General features: G+C 27.3%; 1 protein-coding gene across 6 annotated transcripts in view; it reads right to left on the bottom strand.

Moving 5' to 3' along the window:
• Window positions 1-2386: 2386 nt before the first annotated feature.
• Window positions 2387-23902, bottom strand: part of LOC136974805 (sodium-dependent transporter bedraggled-like) — a 69120-nt gene continuing 47604 nt past the window's right edge. For all 6 annotated transcript variants that reach the window (XM_067269750.1, XM_067269747.1, XM_067269748.1 and 3 more), the window contains exons 7-15: window positions 21835-21966; window positions 18528-18631; window positions 15674-15792; window positions 12903-13162; window positions 9875-10006; window positions 8452-8554; window positions 5739-5857; window positions 5452-5658; window positions 2387-3258 (exon numbers count right to left, since the gene is read on the bottom strand). In XM_067269750.1, the coding sequence (XP_067125851.1) occupies window positions 2986-3258; window positions 5452-5658; window positions 5739-5857; window positions 8452-8554; window positions 9875-10006; window positions 12903-13162; window positions 15674-15792; window positions 18528-18631; window positions 21835-21966 (1449 nt within the window). In that variant the 3' untranslated portion in view covers window positions 2387-2985. The remainder of the gene's footprint in view (window positions 3259-5451; window positions 5659-5738; window positions 5858-8451; window positions 8555-9874; window positions 10007-12902; window positions 13163-15673; window positions 15793-18527; window positions 18632-21834; window positions 21967-23902) is intronic.

Genomic DNA, 23902 nt, shown 5'->3' on the forward strand with positions numbered 1-23902 from the left:
AATCCATCAACGAGCTGCGTAACTTTTCCGGTTGATATGAGATTTTATTAAAAATATAACACTTGTGTTATTAATCATAATAAATAAAATTGTGTGTGGCGCCATCTGTTATGAGATTTTGTTATAAAAAAAACTTTTATACAATAATTATTAATTGTTATGAAATAGTAAAAATAAATTAATTTTGAGAGCAGGGACGAGTTAAAAAAAAAAAAAAAAAAAGCTAAACGTTAATAACGAGGAAAATCTTCATTAAGTCCGATTCCTCTGGAGATTTAATAAAACTTATTAAATTTCATATTAACTGTTTAAAGACGATTAATATGAAACGGTTATTTATTTATTTTACTCTATGCCCAGTCAGCACTAAAATGGCCTTACTTCGTGCCCGTTATGAGTTCCGAAAGGCCCACAACGGAAAAAACAGATGGTGAGGACAAACAACCCATGAGTTGCTCGTCCGAATTCAATCTAGTTCCCAGTTTTAATCCCTCTAACAAGTGTTTAGTCCCGTTACCATAAAAACGATAGTCTGGCGATCGTCCAAGCATTTAGCGCTTGACGTATTTAATGCATTCAAACTGTGACTACTGTGGAAAAGTCAATATTCCTGAAAATCTGAGCATTTTGGACGGGACTATACATCACGCTTTAAAATCTAAAATTAGAATTATCACGAGGGCCATTACTAGAATTGCGATAAATGTTAGATCAAATCCTTTAAAGCCGCGTAAAGAGCAATTTCGTGAGACGTTCTAGTACAGTGCGCGAACAGCTCACGAAACCTGGTGTAGACGGGTGTTCGCCAACAATTATAGAACTGTTCTCGAACTTGTATCAAGTTCGTTCTCAAGGCAGTATATCAAAAAGTTCGCTCTCAAACACGTGACTATCAGTGGAACCAGCAAAACAGTTCGGTAAAAATTCCTGTGTAGTGTAGGCTACATGGTTAATTTACGAAAATGAAATGTTAGAGGAGGGAAGGTGGATTTAATAGAAACGAGTGTACACATCTTCGAAAATAAGAAACAGCATAAGTGATTAAAATATTATTTCTTGGACATTTTAAAGATGCGAAAACCGATACCGAGAACCGTTCTCAAATATGCAAATTTTTGGTGTAAACGTTATACAGGTGAGAACTCTGTTATCGCACTATTTGAACCTCTAATTTCAGTCTGTACGCAGCTTAAAACATTATGATGCTTAATCAAGCAGTATATTTATATGTTTTGAGATATTTGTGGTATCGATTAATGAAGTTTGGAGATCATAACATTTAAAAAAAAAAACAAAAAACAAAAATTACGAGTGATGCCGTTCATTAATTACGTCTAGTTTTAAGCCACTTTTGACTCCATCCGTTTTTTTACAATGATGTACTTTTGGCAAATTTCTCATCTTTAATTACATGAACAATAATTTACGGACCTCATGACATTAAAGAAATAACTTGTGTAGTATGCTGTTTGCACGTCATTGTAAAGTGTAAAGAGAACGAAAATAGAAAATAATAAAGATCCATTAACAGTGAACTTCGCCTCAGATACCTGCTGTCCTCTCTATGGCTGGCTGTTTTGTTGGCGAAAAAAATCCTGGCACTTAGACATTGAACGTTCCAATTTCACTTTTAAAACACGATCTTCATGAGTTTTGGCGAATTTTCCCAATTAATGTCTACAAGCTTAGCCGAGACACTATATTTTATTGTAACGTTTTTGCGGCCATTACCGTAATATTATTTTCCTACAGTAAATTTTCCCGGGACTGATTTAATTTTCTCCGAATCTCGTTTGCCTGTTCAGACATATGCTATGTTACACTGTACTATACAATTACAAGCATGGACAGAAATAAGGGTACAGAAAAATATTCGATGTATTTTACTGAGTATCAGCTTTTCCACTTGATATCAGTGTTTTTGTTTATTGGTATAAGCTCTTTTTCATATAGAAATTTGAACAGCTGTGGAAGTGCATTTTCTGTATCAACTATTACTTTCATTTTTTGTTTTCACTTTTAATTTCTTTCCACTTTGTAGCCACTAAGCGAGCCTTTTAAAATTAACTAACGGATTACATTGAGAATATCTGAAAATTAATAGTTGCATTGTTGTAGATAAATACAATAAAAATCACGATTACTTTGTTAACTACGTGATTTCGTTATCGTATTAATAAATTTATTTTTTGCAAATACAACAATCTTATTTCTGTGGAATTAAATTATAATAATTTCAATTAGTAATTGTTATTTTTAATTTTAAGCTTGTTATACAATTTCAGAGTGATCAAGACTTCATTATTTAAAAAATAAAAATATCGTTTGTTACATATTAAGCTTTTAGAGTTAAAAAAAATCAGTGATTAAATTAATAAACTAAATAAAACTTTCGAATCTAAAGTTTTATTAATTGCAATAGAAACACATCAAACTTGATCAAAACTTATAAAATATACCGTCTAATTTGGTGAGACTAGGATGAATGTTTTAATTGTTTTTATTAAATATAAAAAACAAATAATCTATCAACATTAAATTACAAACAGAAAAAATTAAATTTGGTGACTAATAAAATATGAATTTATAAGATGCTTCTTCAAAAGCAACACATGTGCTTTATATTAAAAAAATAATAAAATACAAAGTAAAATAAACAAATATAAACACACAAAAACAAAACAATTTGAAAACTGTCTAAAGACAAGAAAAAAAAGAAAAATTCCAATGACCAGATTATCTTTTGGACTGAAGATTTGGTTTCCTGAGATGATATTATCCAGACCTGCTGGATTACGATTGTCGGAAAATCACATAACGTTGAAATCACTTAATTTTTCATTATTAATCAGTTCCCCATTAATCATATAAAAATTTCTGCTGGCACTTTTTAAAACAAAATAATTACAGTTTATTTCAACATTTTTTAGAAAAATTAAAATTTTTTCTGCTGCACTATCAGCAAATTTCATTAGTAAAAGGTATTTACATTGAACCGTCTAACGTTCTCTGTAGACTGACATTAGCCGTTCTCAGGGTGTTTTCTATTTCAACCGAACTTCTCGGATTAAGCTGTTTTATCATCATTCTTGCAGTGGCTGTCGAATAGGAAGGAGGCGGTGTGTATTTCGGTGGAGGATCATCCACATAACAAGTATTAACGATTCCTCCTTGAGAATTGGTACTTGATTCACTCTGTGATTCGCTTTCAATAGGCATATCCATTTCGATGACTGGACAACACCAAGCTTGAATTCTCTGCAAGATATTTGTTTTTTGTTTTAATATTACTTTAAAAACACATAAATTTTCGGTATAATTAACATGCTTAACCTTATAACTATAGTAAATAAAATAAATACTCAGGCAAAGAAAATCTTATTATAATTTAAAAATTATATATATTAATTGTATTAAATTACTCCGTTTATATACGGTAGTTCTTCGATGTAAAACGCACTTTTTTTGGTTATATAGGTCAAGTGAGATTTGCTGGTAATAGCGAGGTTGAGGCCAAAGTTTTAAACAGGGCCGGCCATCGGGGGGGTGCGGCGGATGCTACGCACCGGGGCCCCGCGATTGAGGGGGCCCCAACATTATCAAGAATGCAGTATTTTTAGTAATTTTTCTGAAGTAATTAATGTATTAGCAAGAACAAAATCACGCTTTAAATAAACATGCATTAATATATGTTCGTGTTTGTAATTTTTTTTATTTTAGAAAAACATTTGGGCCCAAATAGTTTCTTGCACCCGGGCCCCTTTATCGAGAAGGCCGGCCCTGGTTTTAAACGCGAAAACGTGTACGTCGGACGTTCAGCGCCGCTTTCCTGTAAGCCTAGAAGTTTGACAATGGCATTTGGAATATCGAGCATGATTCCACTAACTATCCAAACGCTATTGTCAAACTTATAGGCTTACAGGAAAGCGGCGCTGAACGTCCGACGTACACGTTTTCGCGTTTAAAACTTCGGCCTCAACCTCGCTAATAAGTGTTTCAGTTAAATTTCTTTTCCCACTAGTGTCCGTTTGTCTGTCTTTCCTTAATCTTGAGAATAGAGTGAGATAAATAAAAGACGATACCAGACATGGAAAGATTAGCGACAGGAGACCCGATTAACAATGTACGAACTTCCGATCCACGTTATTTCAATTCAAAAATTTTCTTCTGTATGGAGTTAGATGACCTGCATGACTGTTGTTAAGAGGAAAAGTATGTCGTATAGGGGCAAGACACTACCAAGATTGAGAGCACTGACGAAAAATTGCAGCCAGGCATTGTGACGATGTCACAATAAATACTAGCTCGTTGACATTTAAAACGATTTTTTCAAGATGACATTATGATACAACATTAAAAAAAAAGTTATTGTATATGCATATGAGCTTGGAAATAGAACTGCATGACATTATTTGTTTCATGGCATTTCTATACGTTTACTAATTTGTTGTTTCCTAAAAACTTAATAAAATTGATTATTAAAAATTGTTTCTTCCATTAAAAAATCTTGAAATTCGATTCCAAATTCATGGCAAGTCTTAGAATCGAGAAAATGTAGTATTATAATTTAATATATTTAATTCATCTATTTCTACAAACATAAATGCAATATATTATTATTCAAATTATAAATATGTTTTGAATACTGGATGATTGTAATTAAAATAACTGTATTCATGGCTTTCAAGCGATTTTTAGCAGTTTAAATGCAACCAAATCTGATTTGGCAATATTTTAGAATATGCAGAAGACATTTCCATAAAAAAAAGTAACAAATCCATCACCTTGGCACTTTTGGCTCTGTAAGCAACAGTGTCCTTGTACAAAAACTCATGCTATACAAAGTGTTAGCAATGCAGGAGTTAATGCTCAATGTGGTCTCAATTTTGAAAGCGATATATCCAATAATCATAAAGCCCAAAATTTAAAATTAATTTCAGACAATGAGAGTTTCTCAATTCAAAAATTAAATCTATAGTTAAACCATTTCAGATCTTTAAAGTTCTTTTTTGTATCAAAAAATTAAATAATTTATTTTGTAGAATCATAGTCTGGCTTAATTCTTAATTTTAATTAATATCTTATATTTTCCATTTTTGCAAATAAAGTATAATTTAAATAGCAATATTGAGAGTAAACAAAATGCATATATTTCCTCAATTAGATAATAATTACTTCAACAGACAAATGCTAGTATTCATTTTAAATCACCTTTCATATTTGTCATATTTTCTCTTATTGATTTTTTTAACACTCTCCATAGTAAATTATATAAATTTTCCATTTGTATTATCATTAACATAATTTGTTAACAGAAATATTTTAACTCCAAAATGAAAAAAATAAACAGAAAAACGTTTTTCTGGAGTAATAAGTTTAAAAAACATTTATCTATTTATAATTTGTTAAATCAAATTATAGCATAATGAAATAAATATTTTCAGAATTCACCTGAGAAAATGTTAGATCCGATTTTGGAACTAAGTATAGGAATCCTTGGTAAACACAATATACACAGAGGAGAAGTAAGGGTGTTACTTGAAACCAGACAGCCAATCTTCTGATAAATAAAGACCATGATGCATAATTTTCCACAGGTTCTGACCAAGGAAATTTTGCTTCAAATTCACTAGAACGTAGGAATGTAATGAACAATACCTGTAATGATATTTTCAAACTGTAAATATTTTCTAATGAGATATAATATATATATAATATATGTTATAAAGTAAACTTACCAGAAAGGAAACTGGTAAGATTACATTCCATTGGAAAGTAAGGGCTGGTAAAATCCAACCTTTAATTGGTGTTTGTTGAGAAAGCATTAAAATAATTTTATCTGTTCCATATTTTTGTCCTGTAACATAAATAATTTAAAAATAAATTATGAAAAATAATAGAATATTCATTTTTATAATAATAAATTAAATATAAAATTTATAATATAAAAATTGAGATATAGTATAAAGAAATTTATAAAAATACTTAAAAATAAATATATCAAATATTTAAAACACTATTTTTAATATAATGATAGTGTTTAACAATATGAATAATTAAGACAAATTTAGATTTAATGATTAAAATTTGATTTAATAACAATAATGAATATTCATTGCTTTATGTCAATACCATGGATCCTTAAGTCTTAGTTTAAAGATTGAGACAAAGCTTTGGGCACTGTTTCTACAAAACAGTATAAATATGAAAACTTTTTAATCACAAAAAAAAAAATGTATTAAAGTAAGTCAGAGGAAGAAGCCATAGCTAAGGGATGTCATATTATTTGGAAAACTACTTGTCATTAACATTTGAAAATTTTACAGAATAATTGTGAAACAAACGTTTCACTGTACTTTATTAGAAAAATATCAGATCTTTACTGGCAAGTAGCAAGCAAATGAAATTTCCAATTTTTTGTAAGTGGCATTTTTCCCAGACAAATAAGAACTATATTGGATTAAAGTCAAGGCATTTATTATTATTATTATTATTATTATTATTATGTTGGGTTAAGTGAGATATACTCGGTTAACACCGGTGGCTGTGTACTATGCCAGACCAAAGTCAAGGCATAGTAACCAAAACAGAAATTAAAGAAGTGTATCAGTGTGTGTGTCTGTATTCAGGAATTTTCTCACAATATGACATGTATTCAATATAGTGGCCTTCTGTAGTGTGATGTATGTGTTTCTATTCAATTGTAACGTGCCCAGGCTTTTGTGTAGTGTGTGTGGTATGACACCTGTAGAGGAGAGAACAACAGGTACAATAAGCACCCTATCCATCCTCCACAGATGCCTTATTTCCTGGGCGAGTTCTGTGTACTTGCTAATTTTTTCAGTGCATGCGTTTTGTATATTGTGAGTGTTTGGAATGGATATGTCTATAATGTATGTGATTTTATTGTGTTTGTCAATGAGTGTGATGTCTGGTCTGTTGTGGTAAATTGTTTTATCTGTGATTATGGCTCTGTCGTAGTACATTTTGTGCGTGTTGTTTTCCAATACTGTTTGTGGAATGTATTTGTAATATGGTTCGTGGATGTCTACTAATTTGTGTTTCCTTGCAAGCTCTTGGTGTATTATATTTGCTACTTGATTATGTCTGTGTAAATAATCTGTTTGTGCCAAGAGCTTGCAACCAGAGGTGATGTGTTGTATAGTTTCTGGCATGACGTGACATTTTCTGCATGTGTCATTTGTGAGTGTTGCATCTTTGAGTATGTGTTTTCTGTAGTTTTTAGTATTTATGACCTGATCCTGTATGGCGATCATGAATCCTTCCGTCTCCCCAAAGAGGCATCCCCGAGCTAACCAGCTGTTTGACGCAGTTTTGTCAACAAAATCATGGGCCAGATCATAAGGATGCCTGCCATGGAGTGCCTTTCGAGCCCACAATTGCTTAATGGTGTCTATGCTTTTTATATGTTGTGTTGTGTCCATATGATGTGAGTGTAAGTTTAATGGTGTGTTATTCGAGTCTGCTAGAGTTACTGCTTTATGTAATTGTGATGTTTCTTGTTTTTTGTAGAAAAACTCTCGCAGTGACTGTATTTGTTTGTAGTGAAGGTTAACTATGTCAATCAGGCCATTATTATTATTATTATTATTATTATGTTACTACTTAACTATAATATTTATTTAATTAATCAGAATAATTAATATTTGTAATGAATTATATACCAGTAATTAGGTTTAAATCATTAATTTTTATAAATTTTGGCTACATGATTTTTCAAATCATAGAATAAAAATAAAATGTAAAATTTAATTTGAACAAGAATAATTCACCATAATAACTTTTATAAGAATGAACTAAAATTTTACTGATATTGAAATCACAATTAATTGCAAAGTATGAAAACATTATACTGTATATACCTATATACATATATTATCAACAAAATTCTAAATATTAATTCTAAATCCTATAAATTAAATATTTCAATTTATAGAATAAAATTACATTATTTATTAATTATGTATAATATTCTGCACACTATTTACGTGTCATCTTATTTTAAACAAAACGTTCTCTTCTAAATTATGTATACAGATTTGATAAAATTTATAAATTATAGATGTTTGAAAATGTTAGCTTTAACTAATTCATAACTGGAATCATTTATTCTTTATCGCTATATAGGAACTGAGCATGCAAAATTTTATCTCTGCTTTAAATTTGAAGAAAAAACTTAGTGTATCCTATTTCATAAAATCCAATTATACAAATATTAATAAAAATTTACACTAAATAAACAATAAGTTGATAATATTTCTTGAGAATTTCTAAGCTATTTAATTAATAATATTGGTACTGATATTAAAATTTCTCTAAAATTATTTTTAAATAAAAACAAGCAATCTATTTATTAAATAATTTTGTATTTTAATCAATTAGGAATATTAAAGCCAACATGTCTTTAAATTTAAGAAATTCATAATTTACCTCTAACAAATAAGACTGCTACCATCATTGACATATATAATGCTATAATCCACCATAAAGCTCCCATGCAAAAGTCCATGAAAAATACTATATAAATACCAATCTGAAATAAGAAAATTTTATTAATATTTATGTAATTATTGAATTATTAAAACTATGCTATAATAATTTTAATATTAAATTTTCTATAATTCAAATTATTTCCAGTTATGGATAATTTCACCTAAAAACAAAACATTTTCCTTATTTATATCCAGAAATATGCTTTACATTCATATCTTAAATATAAAGATTAAAATATATGTTATTGGAAATTTTATTAATTTTATATATTTGTATCACAGTTATATATTTTTTTTATCTAATCCACAATCTCTAAATCATCAATACATATTTTTAATTTAAATTCATCAATATTACCTTATTTAACAACCTGAATGGTTGATAATTTATTTACATATTGTTTATTTCTAATAGTATATAATCAAAATTTAAAAAAAAAACCCAAAACCTATAAACCAGCATTTTTAAAACAAGTGAGAATGTTTTTGCCCCTTTTACAGTAGAATATACAGGAGAAAAGTCTCCATAAACAGCACCAAAGAGCTCTTTAATCTCCAATGGACTTTTTCCTTCTTTTATTAAAAATTTAATCACATCTTGATACTCTATTTTAAGCATTTTCATAATTCTTTCTACTATGCATGTTAAATCAACAATATCTCAGTAACAATTTAATGGATTTCAATAAAATTTTTATTTGAATTTATTAACAGATCAATTGATCATCCAATGACAAAATAAGATTCCACCTATTGTTTAATAGTGTCAGGCTGAAAATTTTTGGTCTTACTACATAATTGTCACAAGTATCAATGTTTATATAATTCTTCTAACTGGTTCAAACTATATTGTCACTGTTATGTTTACTCAATAATTTATTTAAAAAATTCTAATTTTATTTTTAATGTCATTTACTGTTTCATATCTGTCATATTATAGCATAATTAGTTGAAAATTAGAATAGATTTTCAATCTGTAATGTTATTTATGTTATATGTCTACAGAGCTAAATAAGAAAATATTAAATTTATTACAGGTATATGTAGAAAATAATTCAAAAATCTTTAGACAGCATTTTATTAAACAAACAATATTTTGTTTTATATTTATGATTTAGTCATTATGTTCTAAATTGGTTTTTGTAATCTGAAAATGGTTAATATTATAGTTGAAAATGTTTATTTCTTCTTATTTTTTATAATAAAATGCCAGATGCCTACATTTTTGAATCTCTTATTTACAAAATTCATAGTGTTATGTATTTATAAAATTATTTATCATTTTTGGATAATATAACTGAACAACCATTAAATTTTGTAAAATATTATAATAATTATTATTATGAAAAACATATACTCACATTAGAAGTGATTGGTAAACCTAATAAAAATGCAATATTGCACATGATGAATGTTATTGTAGACTGCCATGATTTTAATAATTTATATTTCATAGAAATAAATGATTCAACAACACAGCTCCACAACACAATCTAGAAAATAAAAAATTAGAATAGAAATAATCTTAAGAATTATATTTAATATTTTGTAAATGGTCAAACTTTTAATTTTAATATTTTTAAAAAAGAAAAAAGCCAACATTTTGGAATTATTCCTTAACAGTGAAAGTTCATTAATACAGCACTTACAGGACCATAATGATGTCAAATTACCAGACATTTTTGTATTTTTGCAAAATTTGATAAGTTATATTCAATTTAAATGTTGCAGACATTGCTGTACATTTTGTACTAGTGATTGCTGCTGCAAGCTTCGTATTTGTTTACACATGCTCTTTAAGTCATGAAAATGATATGGTCATGACTTAGTCATGACTAAATTTCTTGAAATTAATAAACTTAAAATCTTTTTAAGTTCACTAACCTGTCTTGAGAATAAGTTTCTCAATGTAAGTTAGTGAATATCAATAAAACAAATTTTAAGTTTATTAATTCTGTAATAAATTATTTAAAAGCCAAGATTGATTGAAAAACCAGCAAAAATGTTAACAACACATTATTGCTGGGATATTTAGTGCACTATGTCCAAACAAATTCCAATTCAAGGAATACTACCATGCTGAATTATTATTAGATTAGTTGGAATTGGTTACTTTTCAGAGGGTTCCATACTACTAATGTAAGTTCTCAAAAAAAGCATGAATTTTATTTCCCAATAATGACAACAGAGAGGACACAAAGAATTTTTAATAAGTTGAATAAATTATAAAGTCAGTTCCAGGCTGGTGTCCTCTGAAATTATAATTCAAGAAGAAACCCAAAAGCATCTTATAGAAAAGGATAGTACCATAATTATCTTGATCAGATAACTATGAAATCTGATAACATATATAATCTTAACCAAATTGGTGAATAAAAAAAAAACTAGTACAAGAAGAATCCATTATATGATATATTTACTGCAATTCATGTGGGGCTGGCAAGTATAATGTTTTCACACTATACATATGAATGAGACCTGAACAATAAATTCAAAGCTAATTAGTTAGTAAAAAAAGAAAAAATATATAGTACAAAACATCCAAAGAAGTCAGGTAGGAAGCACCATACAATGACCAATACTCAATAATATCCATGGAAAGTTAATAAGAAAGTTTAGAAAAATTTGACTTACACACCATTCCTCAGTTGGGTCCAGTAGGATTTTTGTTCTGAAACTGTTTGGGATTTAGTAACCCTTAATATGCATACAGATCTTCTTGAAAAAAATTCCATTCTATATAAAAAAAGTTCATTCACAAATATAGGGCTCTCAACAGAAAAACACTTCCATAAAAGTTAATTTCCACACATTGACTCTCCATAATATAAGCTCATCATGAAATATTAAGAACAAAAACAGGGTAAGTACCTCCTGGAAAGGATATTGTTTAGAATTCTTAAACAGGAAGTAAAAATAAATGATAGTGAAGAGAAAAATTAAATGCTATGGTTAAATTTGAGAAAAATTATAATTACAATCAATAAAATATATTAAAAGAATATGACAGATAGCCACACCAACATTCTGGATTATCAGGTGCCAGATTAATGAACTTCCACTATAATAAGAAAAAATTATGTTTATATGTTGTTGTAGGAATTAGACTTAAAAAACTTATAATAATTTTAATCTCTTACCAATACAGTACTACTTGATAAATACATATATTTTTAATATATGACATTGTTTAATTTCTATATAAAAATTTGATAATCAACTAAAGTAAAAATATCTAATAAATTTTTTAATATAATATGTTAATAAAATATGTTGTTTTACATATGAACAATTGATATCTGGAAAGCAAAGATAATTGGAGTGGTGGAATATCAGTGAAAATAAGAGCAATCTCTGATATGCTGATGATATGACATTATTGATATCATGACAGACAGAAATGGCAGTCCTTTTACAGTGTATTGAGACAAAGTGCTCGCATTGGTCTCAAGCTCAACCATTCTAAATGCCATATGATGATTTTTTTCAAAAAGATATTTGTTTATCAAAATCAGTTGTATTCCTTTAGAAAAAATGAATATACCTAAAATCATTAATTTATAATGATGAAAGTTGTGCAAGAGAAATAAAGAGGAAAATAACAATTGTCAAAACTTCAATAAGAAAATTAGAAAAAAAATTTGGAAAAAGACATATTACAAATATACAAAACTGAAATTAGTAAAAAACTTTAGTCATTCCAATAGCAAAATATGGATCAGAGACATGAAAAATAAATGCTTCATGTAAGAAATGTATTAAAGCTTTTAAAATGATATGCTAGAGAAGAATGCTTCAAATTCCAAGGACAGTATGACATACTAATCTGTCCATTTTAAAAGATCTTGATCACAGAATCAGACAACAGGACACTTAGGTTTCATAAAAATAACTGAAAGGAATGCTACTGCAGTGTATGGTCAATGGCCAACAAGGATGAAGATATCCTCATTTGAAATATATTGACCAAATTGCACGGGCTAGGAAGAGAGCAGAGGATTGTGAGAAATAGCAGAGGTCAGCCTGTGTCATGACATTTGGAAACAAACAACGTGATGAGTTACTAAAAATATATACCAATAAATACAATAAGTAAATAATGAATAAAACTCCAATTTCTTGAAATACACAAACTTAAAATCTTTTTAAGTTCACTAACCTACCTTGAGAATCAGTTTTTCAATGTAAGTTAGTGAATGCCAATAAAACAAATTTTAAGTTTATTAATTCTGTAATAAATTATTTAAAAACGCTAATTTTTAAATTTTATAGACTTAAATCTACAAATTTATTATAAATTATCATATTGTACAGAATTAAAAAACCGAGAGTTATCAATATTAAATATGTAGTTTAATTATAAATTTTTCAATTTGTAATTAAGTTTACCTGTTGACCAAGCCCAAAAAGAATCATCATTGCATAAAAACAAATAGCCCAAAATGAAGATATTCTTTGTATTCCTTCAACTGCCAATGATGCTGGAAAAACTTCGGTAGCAAATCGAATTACTTGATAACCACTTGTAAATCTGCTTTGTTTAGGAACAATAAATCCATTTCCAACAATATAATTTATTACTGAGACATTTTGCATCTGATGTCTTATAGTTGGAAACTTTTTAAGAACTTTAACATAATCTTCACTTTCTATTTAAAAAAAACAAATTTAAACAGTTACAAAAAACTATAACAATTTCTTAACTGTATATATAATTAGTATTAATAAAATTAAGAAAATAAGCATGCATAATTAAAATATATCTATCTTACATATTTATTTTTATATTAACAGCATGTTTAATAATACTCCACAACTACTTTTTCCACCAATGTATTTGATAATTCTCCACTAGATACACTGACTTGTTTGATAATGTTGATAGATGACATATTCCTGGAAGAAGTGAATCTACTTCTTCCATGAATGTCATTTACTAGCTTTATCAAACAAGTTAGTAGAAACAGTGGAAAGGTAGAGAGCTTTGAAGCCTCAATACACATAGGTTATACTTATTTTATTAATTAAAAAGGAAAACACTTATACAGTGGAACCTTGCTTAACGAGCATAATTCGTTCCAGAGTCTTACTCATAATGCGAAACACTCATCAAGCGAAACAATTTTTCCCATAGAAATTAATGTAAAATACAATAAAGAGTTCCACACCGAAAAATATACTCAAATATTTTATGTATAATGTTTATTCAAAAAAAAATTATACAATAAACATTGTTAAAAAGCGTGAATCAGCATCTTTTCTTATAGTGCGGAATGAACCAACCTGAAATGCGAATTTAATTTGCAGAAAACAAACAAAAAAAAAAGAAAACACAGATATGTTTGATAAACACACCAAATGATATGCCAAATTCTTGGGCTATGTAAAGGCTTTAATTAAATATTAGAAATTAATTAATCTGACTAGAGGTAGGCAGCTATGCTTCCATCTCATATTAAATTTAATAATTATAAATAGTTAATTTTTAATTCAGACGTTTCTAAAATTTAATTTGGAATTGGTCATTAAATTTAATATGAGATGGCAGCATAACTGCCTACTTCTAGTCAAATTAATTAATTTCTAATATTTAATTATAGCTTTACATAACCCAAGAATTTGGCATATCGTTTGGCGTGTTTATTATATAACAGGCTATGGTTGTTGATGTTTATACATAATATGTGTTGGAAAAAGTTTGGAAAAATGTGTGATCACAAGTGACACTAAGATGCTAGCTGAACAAGTGCTAGATGGAGCATGCGCACAATCTCGACTTCCCCTCTCCTAGCCACTCGTTATGCGAAAATTCGCTTGTTAAGCGAGTCATTTTTTCACAATTTATTTTGCTCGTTATGCAAAACACTCATTATACGAGGTGCTTGTTAAGCGAGGTTCCACTGTATATTCATATAAATATAAATATGACTATATTAATGACTATAAATATGACTATAAATATGAGTCATTAATATTTTTCTCAATATTTTAAATATAAGGTATCAAAAATATATTTCTACCAGCAATAAAGATATCAACAACAATATAACATCACAAATACTTTTACTATTAGTAATGGAAAAAGTGAAAGCATTATTGAACATTCCCTAAAATAGAATATAATAATGGCTTCCAACAAATTTTAAAATGTGACCATCATAAACTAAGTAGTGAAAAAATCCATTTTCCATCTTCTATTTAATAATTTTAAAAAGCTAATGAAAAAATAATGATGTAAAAAATTAGGTAACATTCTCCAAAAATATCAGAAGGCACAAGCCTTGGAGACTGCCATCAAAAGAGAATAAGCCAGAGAAAACTTAGACACCTGTAAATTATTACCCCACCCCTACCCCTGTAAATTATTATTATTTTAACTATAAAAAATAAAATCTTTGAGACTGCTTTTTATTAATAAAAAAAACATTCTATGCATTTCATTTGTTCAAAAAAAAAAAAAAAAAAAAAAAAAAAAAAAAAAAAAAAAAAAAAAAAAAAATAGCAAAAGCAGCCCACCAAGGAGAAGAAGGGGCTTGATCTACTCCTGGGCACTTACAAGTTCTTGATAGCCCTGCTTGGAGGTTGATCATAAATTACATAACACAGATGTTTGAGTATGCAAGTAATCATTACAATGTGTTACAAGGAGATAGAAGTGTTTTACAAAAACATTATGTAAAGCTAAGGTCTCAACCCTTGGGCAACAATGATTTTTGTTTCTGATGTATTGAATAACAAATCACACTGTTTATGTCATATTTTGTATATTATATATCCGTATTTTGTTTTTATCTGATTACTTTTAATTATATACAGTTTATAAATTTTTATACGTTTCGTAATTTTTTATCTTGTGTCTTAGATTTTAATTTACATATATTATATTTATTTATTGTTATCAATTGTTTATGTTTTTATGGGGCATATTAATTTGAAAATAATACCAAATATTTATTAACTGCTTTTTGGACTTTGTCACATAATATTCCAAAAGCAGTTAATAAATATTTACCAATAGTTTGATAGTAGAGTTAGTTTTTATTACAGTAATAAAATAAAATTAATTTTAAAAATTAGGAGTTAGATCTTTACATAATACATTGTATATGAATAAATCATAATAAAAAGATAATATTAAAACATCTAAAAATTATACTTACCATAAGAAGTAGGCAGAAAATTAAGTCCATTAGCAGGAAAAATATTCATAATACTTGCAAATAGCAACGATGATATTAAAAGTATTGAAATTGAAGCAACACTTAAAATAGCTACGTTTCTGTCAAAATATATTAACGCTGTTAATATTTGAGCAAGCAAAGGATCATCAAGAAATTTGTATAATTTATTTATATTAAATGCAGAAAATTAAAAACGAATATTTAACTTATTTTAATATTCTTAATTAATAAAAAATAACTTTCATTAGTACATCATCTTTAGTATTCCTTACAATAAATTTAAGTAAAAGCAAAATAAAAAATATTCTTTAAAAATAAAAGTTTCTTAAAATAAAGAAGTCCACTGAAAACAATATGCATTTTCAAACATTTTTGAGATCAAATCTTATCTTCAGATCACTTGTCAAAAATCAGATTCTTTTCTCTTTATAAACCATTCTCTTCAACAAATGATCTGAAAATGAAAGTTGATCTTCAGTTCTTAACTCCTGATATCAGATGCCTGTATATCTAATATCAGCAATCAAGAGAAATTTATTTCTCTAATTGACTTCTAACAAAGAGCATACAAGCTGAAAGCATTTCCATTTTCTAAACAGTTAAACACATTCAATAAAACCTTTAACACCCAGTAATGAAAATTTTAATGTAAAAATTTTGACAAACGTTTTCGATCTTAAACGTGATCTTAGAATATCATTGTTGACCTGATGCAAATCAGGTCAACAATGATATTCCAAAATTTGTCCATCAAAGATTTTAGATTAAAATTTTTGTTACTGGATGTTAAAGGTTTTGTTGAACGTATTTAGTAATTCATTCCAGTTATTGAAAAGAAAGTAATTTTATTCTAAAAAGTTTTTGCTTCAGGAAAGGCAAGTTGAATAGGATTTAGATTTACACTTTTATAAATATGTTATATTTAAAAGCATACATTTTAATGCATATGATGTAAGTAAATGCATAAAAAATAATTTAATCTCTCATTTTTCACTATCTGTAGTCTATAATAGCTTGGAAAAGTCTGATAGTTTCTTATTTACTTATTACTGTTATTACTTATTACTTCTTATTTACTTATTACTTAATAAGTATTAAGTTACTTACTACTTATTTACTTATTACTTATTTACTTATTACTGTTATATTTACTTATTTACTTATTATTACTTTTGTATTAGTTCCTTTTGTATTGGTGAATAATAATCAACATTTTCATTTATTTTATTTTACTTAGAATCATTGGTTGATAAATAAATGGTATGTTTTTTAATGTTATTTAGGAAAGATATTATGGTGACTAAGCTATGCCAGAACAAGATACAAATTTTGACATTACAAAACAACAAAAAATCTCTCTGTACAAGATTTTGTCAAAGAGGCATCACCATATATATAAATAAATAAAATTTTGATTTATAAGAGATATTCTTGTGTGTGCTTTTCAGAAATTATGTATGCTCATAAATCAGGATCATACTGCATTTAAAAATACATATTAAATTCTACTAGTTTTATTATAAAAAGAATCTACCAAACATTTTTCAATTTACAGAAAACTATATTTTCTTATTTACAGATTCCCAAATTCAATCAAACTTCTCATTTTAGTTTTATACTAATAAGTACAATGGTAATTTATACTTCAAATAAAAAATTTAACAAAAATTCATCTTGGAGTTCAAATGATGCTTCAAAGTTCAAACTCTGCATGCAGTGAAAAAATATGTTCAAAGCATAAATGCAATCTGTTATGTGTCCAACTCTTCTCTCACTTTTGCATTATGCTTGTATGTTTTCAGTTGGCTTTATTTTTAGTGTGTTTGGTTATATATACTGTGTAGTGTGTTATTTATTGATTTTTAACAATTTCTTCCTGCAAGTTTTCTTTGTCAACAGATTTAGGGCAACCCTTGTTTTGTATCCTTTAGCTCAAAATTTCCCTAACAGAACTTTTTAAACCACATTTGACATGTTCAAAGTTTAGGAGCATCTTTCCCATACACATTACAATTGTTTTTACTGTTTGTACTGCATTATATCCTTTTCAAAAGTTATAAAGCATAATACAGTATGCTTGATATGCTTTTATCTTAAGACATTCTGTTTGGATGAAATCAAGTCATAATGTGAAGTAAAGAATAAAATAAGATTCTAAACAAGTGATAAAATCTCACTTGTTTATAATTCAATCACATATTTATGTTAAGATGCAGGAGTCCATCATGTGCATCCAATAAATGTAGTTTTTATTTTATTACACAGTATTTATCTAATGTGTAACTTGTAAATTTATTATGGTAATTATAGTTATTGTTTTAATTTATTATTAAGGCATTTAATTGTGTTATTTTTACCTTAGTTATGTGTATTTGGTGTTTTAAGTTTATTGAAATGGATAGTACTCAGGGTCTAGGAATGGATTAATTCACTTTCCATTATTCTAATGGGAAAAATTGATTCAGACTTTGAATAATTTGAAGTTCAAACACCTCCTGGAATGAATTAAATTTGAAGTACAAGACACCACTGTACTTATATTTTTAAAATACATTTTTTTTATTTCATACATTTTTTTTTAAAGTGAAATATCTACTGGTGCTGTAACTTCAGTAACTTTTAAAAGTATGATAAATTAGAAAGTAGATGCTGGTTATACACCACAGCTAGTTATCCACACGAAATTATAGCAATTTAAATTTTATATGAAAAAATATTCTGAATAAATTTTGGTAGCATTTAAGAATCTCCAATTTGATATTAACAATTAAAACATATCAAACTTTATGAAGAGATGTAACATAAATGAATATAAAAATTAACAGTTTCTTACTTGTTAATTTTGGCAGTAAATTTATTATGACTACACAACTGTAATGCAACAGCACCAAACAATCCCCATGTTAAAAAAACTTCTCTTGCAGCAATTAACCATGACTGAAAATTTAAAATATTTATTATTTATTTTTATAAATACAAAAAAAATTGTAAAAGATATAATATATTTATAAGTATTTATAATAACTTCAAATAAATCTAATTTTTAACTATAACTTTAACTTTGCCAATAACAAATTTCAATAATATTGGTACAATTACATTAATTAATATTATTCAGTAGTGAATCCAAAAGGGCAGCAATAAGAATGTCAATATTTTAGCATTATCATCTTTTAACTTTGTTACATTTTTATGTTGTAAGTTTGTATAGTTTAGTTTATTTTAAATAATCATTAAAGCAATAAAGCTTCTAATGTATCTGTATTAAATGAATGAAAAGTAGGTCCTTAAGATTTACCCCAGGATCCACTACTGATATATTACTAAATCATCTTACTATTCTTGTAGTAATTTTGAACAATCTTTAACTGCTGGAATGTTTCAATTATATTAAAAGTACTTATTATTCTTACTGCTAATTAATTTATTTGAAGAAAACAAAATTTTATACAAATGACAAAAGTATTTAAAGTATAGTACAGTATATCACAATCTAATTATTGTAATCACTTTTAGACATGCCTATATTGATAACAATAACTGACTGGTAACATTAAACAGAAAAAATAATTAAGATTACAATTAATTGAAATTCTGGTTTTATTGACTTTGATATTAAAAGGACATAGCTTAAAACAGTTATACAATGTGTAACTTGAAAATTTATTATGGTAATTATAGTTATTGTTATTAATTAATATATAATTCATTCAATATTGTTACTGCCTGTAACCAAATCTAGAATGTAATTGACATAACAAATGCCACAATTTATAATAGTATATTGTGAGCAAATAATAATAAATGTTTAACATTTAAAGCAATGGTTAACTCTGATAACAATAACTGATAATTGATAGCAATTGCACATTATCAGTCGTATGTTGGGGCTGATGGCATAAAATGTAGGGTAACCAGATATCTGATTTTGGTGCTGTTTTCAGTTTTGCCTGTCTTTAATATTTGGTTGTAGAATCAACCTTTGAATAGATCAATCTTATTAACACATTAATATAAATAAATATCATCCAATTTATACAACAATAAATAAAGAAATTTTTAAATATAACAAAAGTTCAATCAGTTTTAGATCCCATTATCACTGATTCTGAAATGTGTCTCTGGTTAGATTGTAAATATGATTCATCTACTATAAAGTAAACTTAACATCGTATATTTACCTAAAGATAATTATAACAATAGTCAAATCACGATTACAATAAGAAGTGTTTTATAACTGTATTTTAATTTAGAAGTTTTAGGACATAAGGTCAGATGGGGTAAATGCACCTCAATTCTAAAATTTGAAAGTTTCAGCCAGTAAGACAGAGTAAACATTATCTGATTTCAAAAACCAATTACAGAAATAACTTACCTGGTTCTATAGCAATAGGTCATGAATGTCACAGGTCCCAGTTGAATGTCATTTGTTAAGGCAGAATATGTTTTTCAAAAATAATGCTGAAGGGTGCACTTATCCTTACTAGTGGAGGTAAGTGCCTCCTCCATTGTAATAGCTAGGAAAATCCAAATAAAATCAAATGCCAGGACAAGTGTGTCAAAGCTGTGACAGCAAGCTTTTGCTCATATACAGACCTCAGTGCACTTCACTGCAAGTGTATGCATAGCAAATGAACTAATGATAGCACACTAAAAGGCAACAGTAAAATCAGCATTATTGATTGTAATTTACACCTAGTTAAAACAAAAATGTGAAGTGATTTACAAAATAAGATAAAATCGCTTGAGAGTAATTTTCTCTTGAAAAGACAGTCTTGAACCACCTTACTCCAGGTTATAGTAAGATCTGAAGTTTGATAAATACTGAGGATGTTTATCAAAGTTGAAAATGATAACTTGTTGAACATAATGTTGGACACACAAACTCTGTTGGAAACTTCACAATGATAGAATAATTAACTGCTAGTGTGGTGCTTTCTTCTACCACATACAGACTTAGTTTGAGAGTCTATGTGTAAAACACAAATTGAAGTGCATTTACTCCACTGACATGGGTGCACTTAACCCAATGGTCAAAATTTTATGTGGTGAAGGCACCCTAGCCTGTTGTAACAAAACACATGGATGTGAAATGCTTCACAGCTTGGTGTATTTGCACCTATCATTCTATAATATTCATTTAAATATTGTATCTTAAACTCATAAATACTGGATTTTAAATACAAAAATTACTGTATTTGCACCCTGTCAGAAAAAAGACCAAACTTATCCAGACTTTCAAACCATTGTTGCAACCATAGAAGCAAGCATGTTGAAACAAACTTTAATACTATCAATACCTGTACAGTATTTATGAGCTACAAATCAATGTATTGGTATCAATTTTGATTAGCTGATGAGATATTTTGAAAAGGTCTAGTAACCTAATGGGTACACTTATTCCACTTGACTATACTAATTTTGATAACATTAAATACGTGATAATAATAACTATAATAAGAATAATCTGCCGTATCTATCGTTATTTTAAATGAAGATGAAATATACATATATAAGAAACTTTAAAGCATACATATTTGATTATATACAAGTATTAGCAATATTTTAACAAACTTTCGATTCCTTACATTTTTCAATATATCCTTTTAATTTAAAAAGATCAAGTCAGCTAAGTCAAATTTCCCAAATGGATAATTAGAAAACTCTTCATTTGAACAGGACAGTAATAAAAACTGCTATTGGGTTTAATGGTTTCTATTTTTTGTTTTTTTAACGTACAATTTAAGTAAATAAATTTTATTTTTTCAAATATTTTCATTCCACTTATTATGGTATTTCTTCAAAAACCAAAATAATTATTAGAAAAACTTGAAACATAACTGTGCAATTATTAAGTTAATTATTTAAGGCATTAATTATTCTATTATACTTCCTTTAATAGAGTGTAAGTGAAGTATAAAGTAAATTGAAAATATTCATAATGTAAATTTAAAAATTTTTCACAAATGCTGATATATTAATGATATATTAATAACAGTGACCCTAGTTATATTTTTTTTCTGTGTGTGTCTGTATATTAATTACATATTATAACTAGATTTTCATTATTCTAATCATTAAATTATTTAAAATAAAATGATGTAAATAAATAATTTATATACATATTTTAAAATTCTTACTTGAGAATCAGTCATGGAAACTTTCCAAGAAGATGGAAGGATTTCCATAATCCCTTCACCCCATTGTTCTATTATTCTCATAGTGACAAGAAGTAACAGTATAGAAGGCATAATACCCAAAATTAAAACAACCTGTAAATGGAAAAAACCCGTTATAAATAAATTATTATTACATAAACTGAATAATCCAAAAATAAATATAACAGTAATGATTTTCTAATAGAAAATGTAAATTACTTCATTAAAACATTTTTATAATTACAATGTAACTTTATACTTTGAAATGTTTAATTTTCTTTAGAAAGAAAATTATAGTAACATAACATAAATTTTTGGGTTTTGGTTAATACCATTATTCAGAATATTACATTAATTTGAAGTTTAAACTAACACTTAACTATTGCTGTTCAGTATAACAACAGAGCAATGCTGTAAAAGGTAACAGAACATGAGAAGGAAAAATATGAGGCCAATGATGTTTCTAGATGACAGTGATGTGATAGAGAAGGAAGATTAAGTTTAGAAACAGTTTAATATGTGAAAATGTTATTCAAACTTGGCAGACTGAGTATGTAATACTCAGCTTTTCAAAATCATTTCTAATGAATGGTTAATCAGTTCCAATAACTATAAAGACATGTGACTTGATAGTACTCATAACGCATTAATTCTAGTAAGATATAAACTTTTGCTCTTTTCATCATTATAATCTGAATTTTATTACTAAAAGAATTATATACATTTAAAATGATAACTCTAGTTTAAATGTAGAATGTTTTGTCTTATTTACATACAGGTTTTATTTCATCTATTATGCTAACAAAATCTGAACTAAACATGTATCATTTTACTGGATTTTACTTCATTATTTAAATTCTACATTATAAAAATTCTTATATTAATTAAGGTAATGATTTCATAAAATTTAAATCATCATAGACAAACTTCTCTGATCCAACATCCTCTTTATTCTGAAACAACTTTGAACACTTAATATCTGTAGAATTAATGTATCTATGTAATTCAATTCAATAATCCAACACCGCTCTACTTCAAATTATGATGTAATTTTGTCAAACAGTAGTATAATGTAACATTATCTGCTCTTTAATTTGACAATCATCTGAGAACTATAAGAAAATGTCCCTGAAAGGCTAGAGAGGTAGGTTTATTTATAGTATAAATCCATTTGTCTAATGAGCTTGTTTACTCTATTGTCAAAAACCCGAGGATTGTTTCTATCAATCAAGGTTGATGCAATTGCCAACAGATTACCAAATGTCACAAAGTTAATTTAAGAATAATTTAATTAAGAAGATAATTTAATTATATGATTCTTGAAGTAATGGATGACAACAATGAAAAAAAAGTAAAAGAAAAAAAATGACATAATTGCCTATAATGAAGTATTAAAATTAATAAATAAACTTTTTCATTTTCTGAAGGAAAAGAACCATCTTTTGTTAAATCACACATTAGCTTTAAAAACAGACATTGAAAAAACATTTGAAATTTGTATATTAAATTTTAAATCAGGATTTTCCAAAATTCAGACTGTGGTTCACAGCATTGTGTCAGTGTGTGGAAAAATTATCAATCATTGAAATATTTAAATCTTAAAAATAAATTTGGTGTTTTTAAATTTTCCATAAAAACAGAATTTAAATCATATTATTCAAATAAACTGTTTTATTACATAACATTGTTCAACAATCATGGAATTAATAAGATGCTAGTTATTATGAAATATTCACACTTGAATGATTGAATCCTTGTAAATATTCTTGCTTCTTGTCTGGGTTAATGCTTTATAAAGTAGCCCAAATTTGGCAGATTTGCATAGACTTATCACACCTTGTAGATTAAGTGATGAAATGGAGTCAGAGATCACGTTCAAAAATATATGGAAATGTATTTCAGACTTATAGTCCCTCATCAGACCAAACAGCAAGTGCAGACATAATGATAAGCAGAATTTCTGGTATATATACATAACATAATCTTGCTCTCAACCGAATTATTAACCAAAGACTATACATTTACCTTCTGAATAACAATTTTAAATCTT

The sequence above is a fragment of the Centruroides vittatus genome, unplaced genomic scaffold (genome assembly GCF_030686945.1).
Source record: "Centruroides vittatus isolate TY-2023 unplaced genomic scaffold, ASM3068694v2 contig_357, whole genome shotgun sequence".
Taxonomy (NCBI): Eukaryota; Metazoa; Arthropoda; class Arachnida; order Scorpiones; family Buthidae; genus Centruroides; species Centruroides vittatus.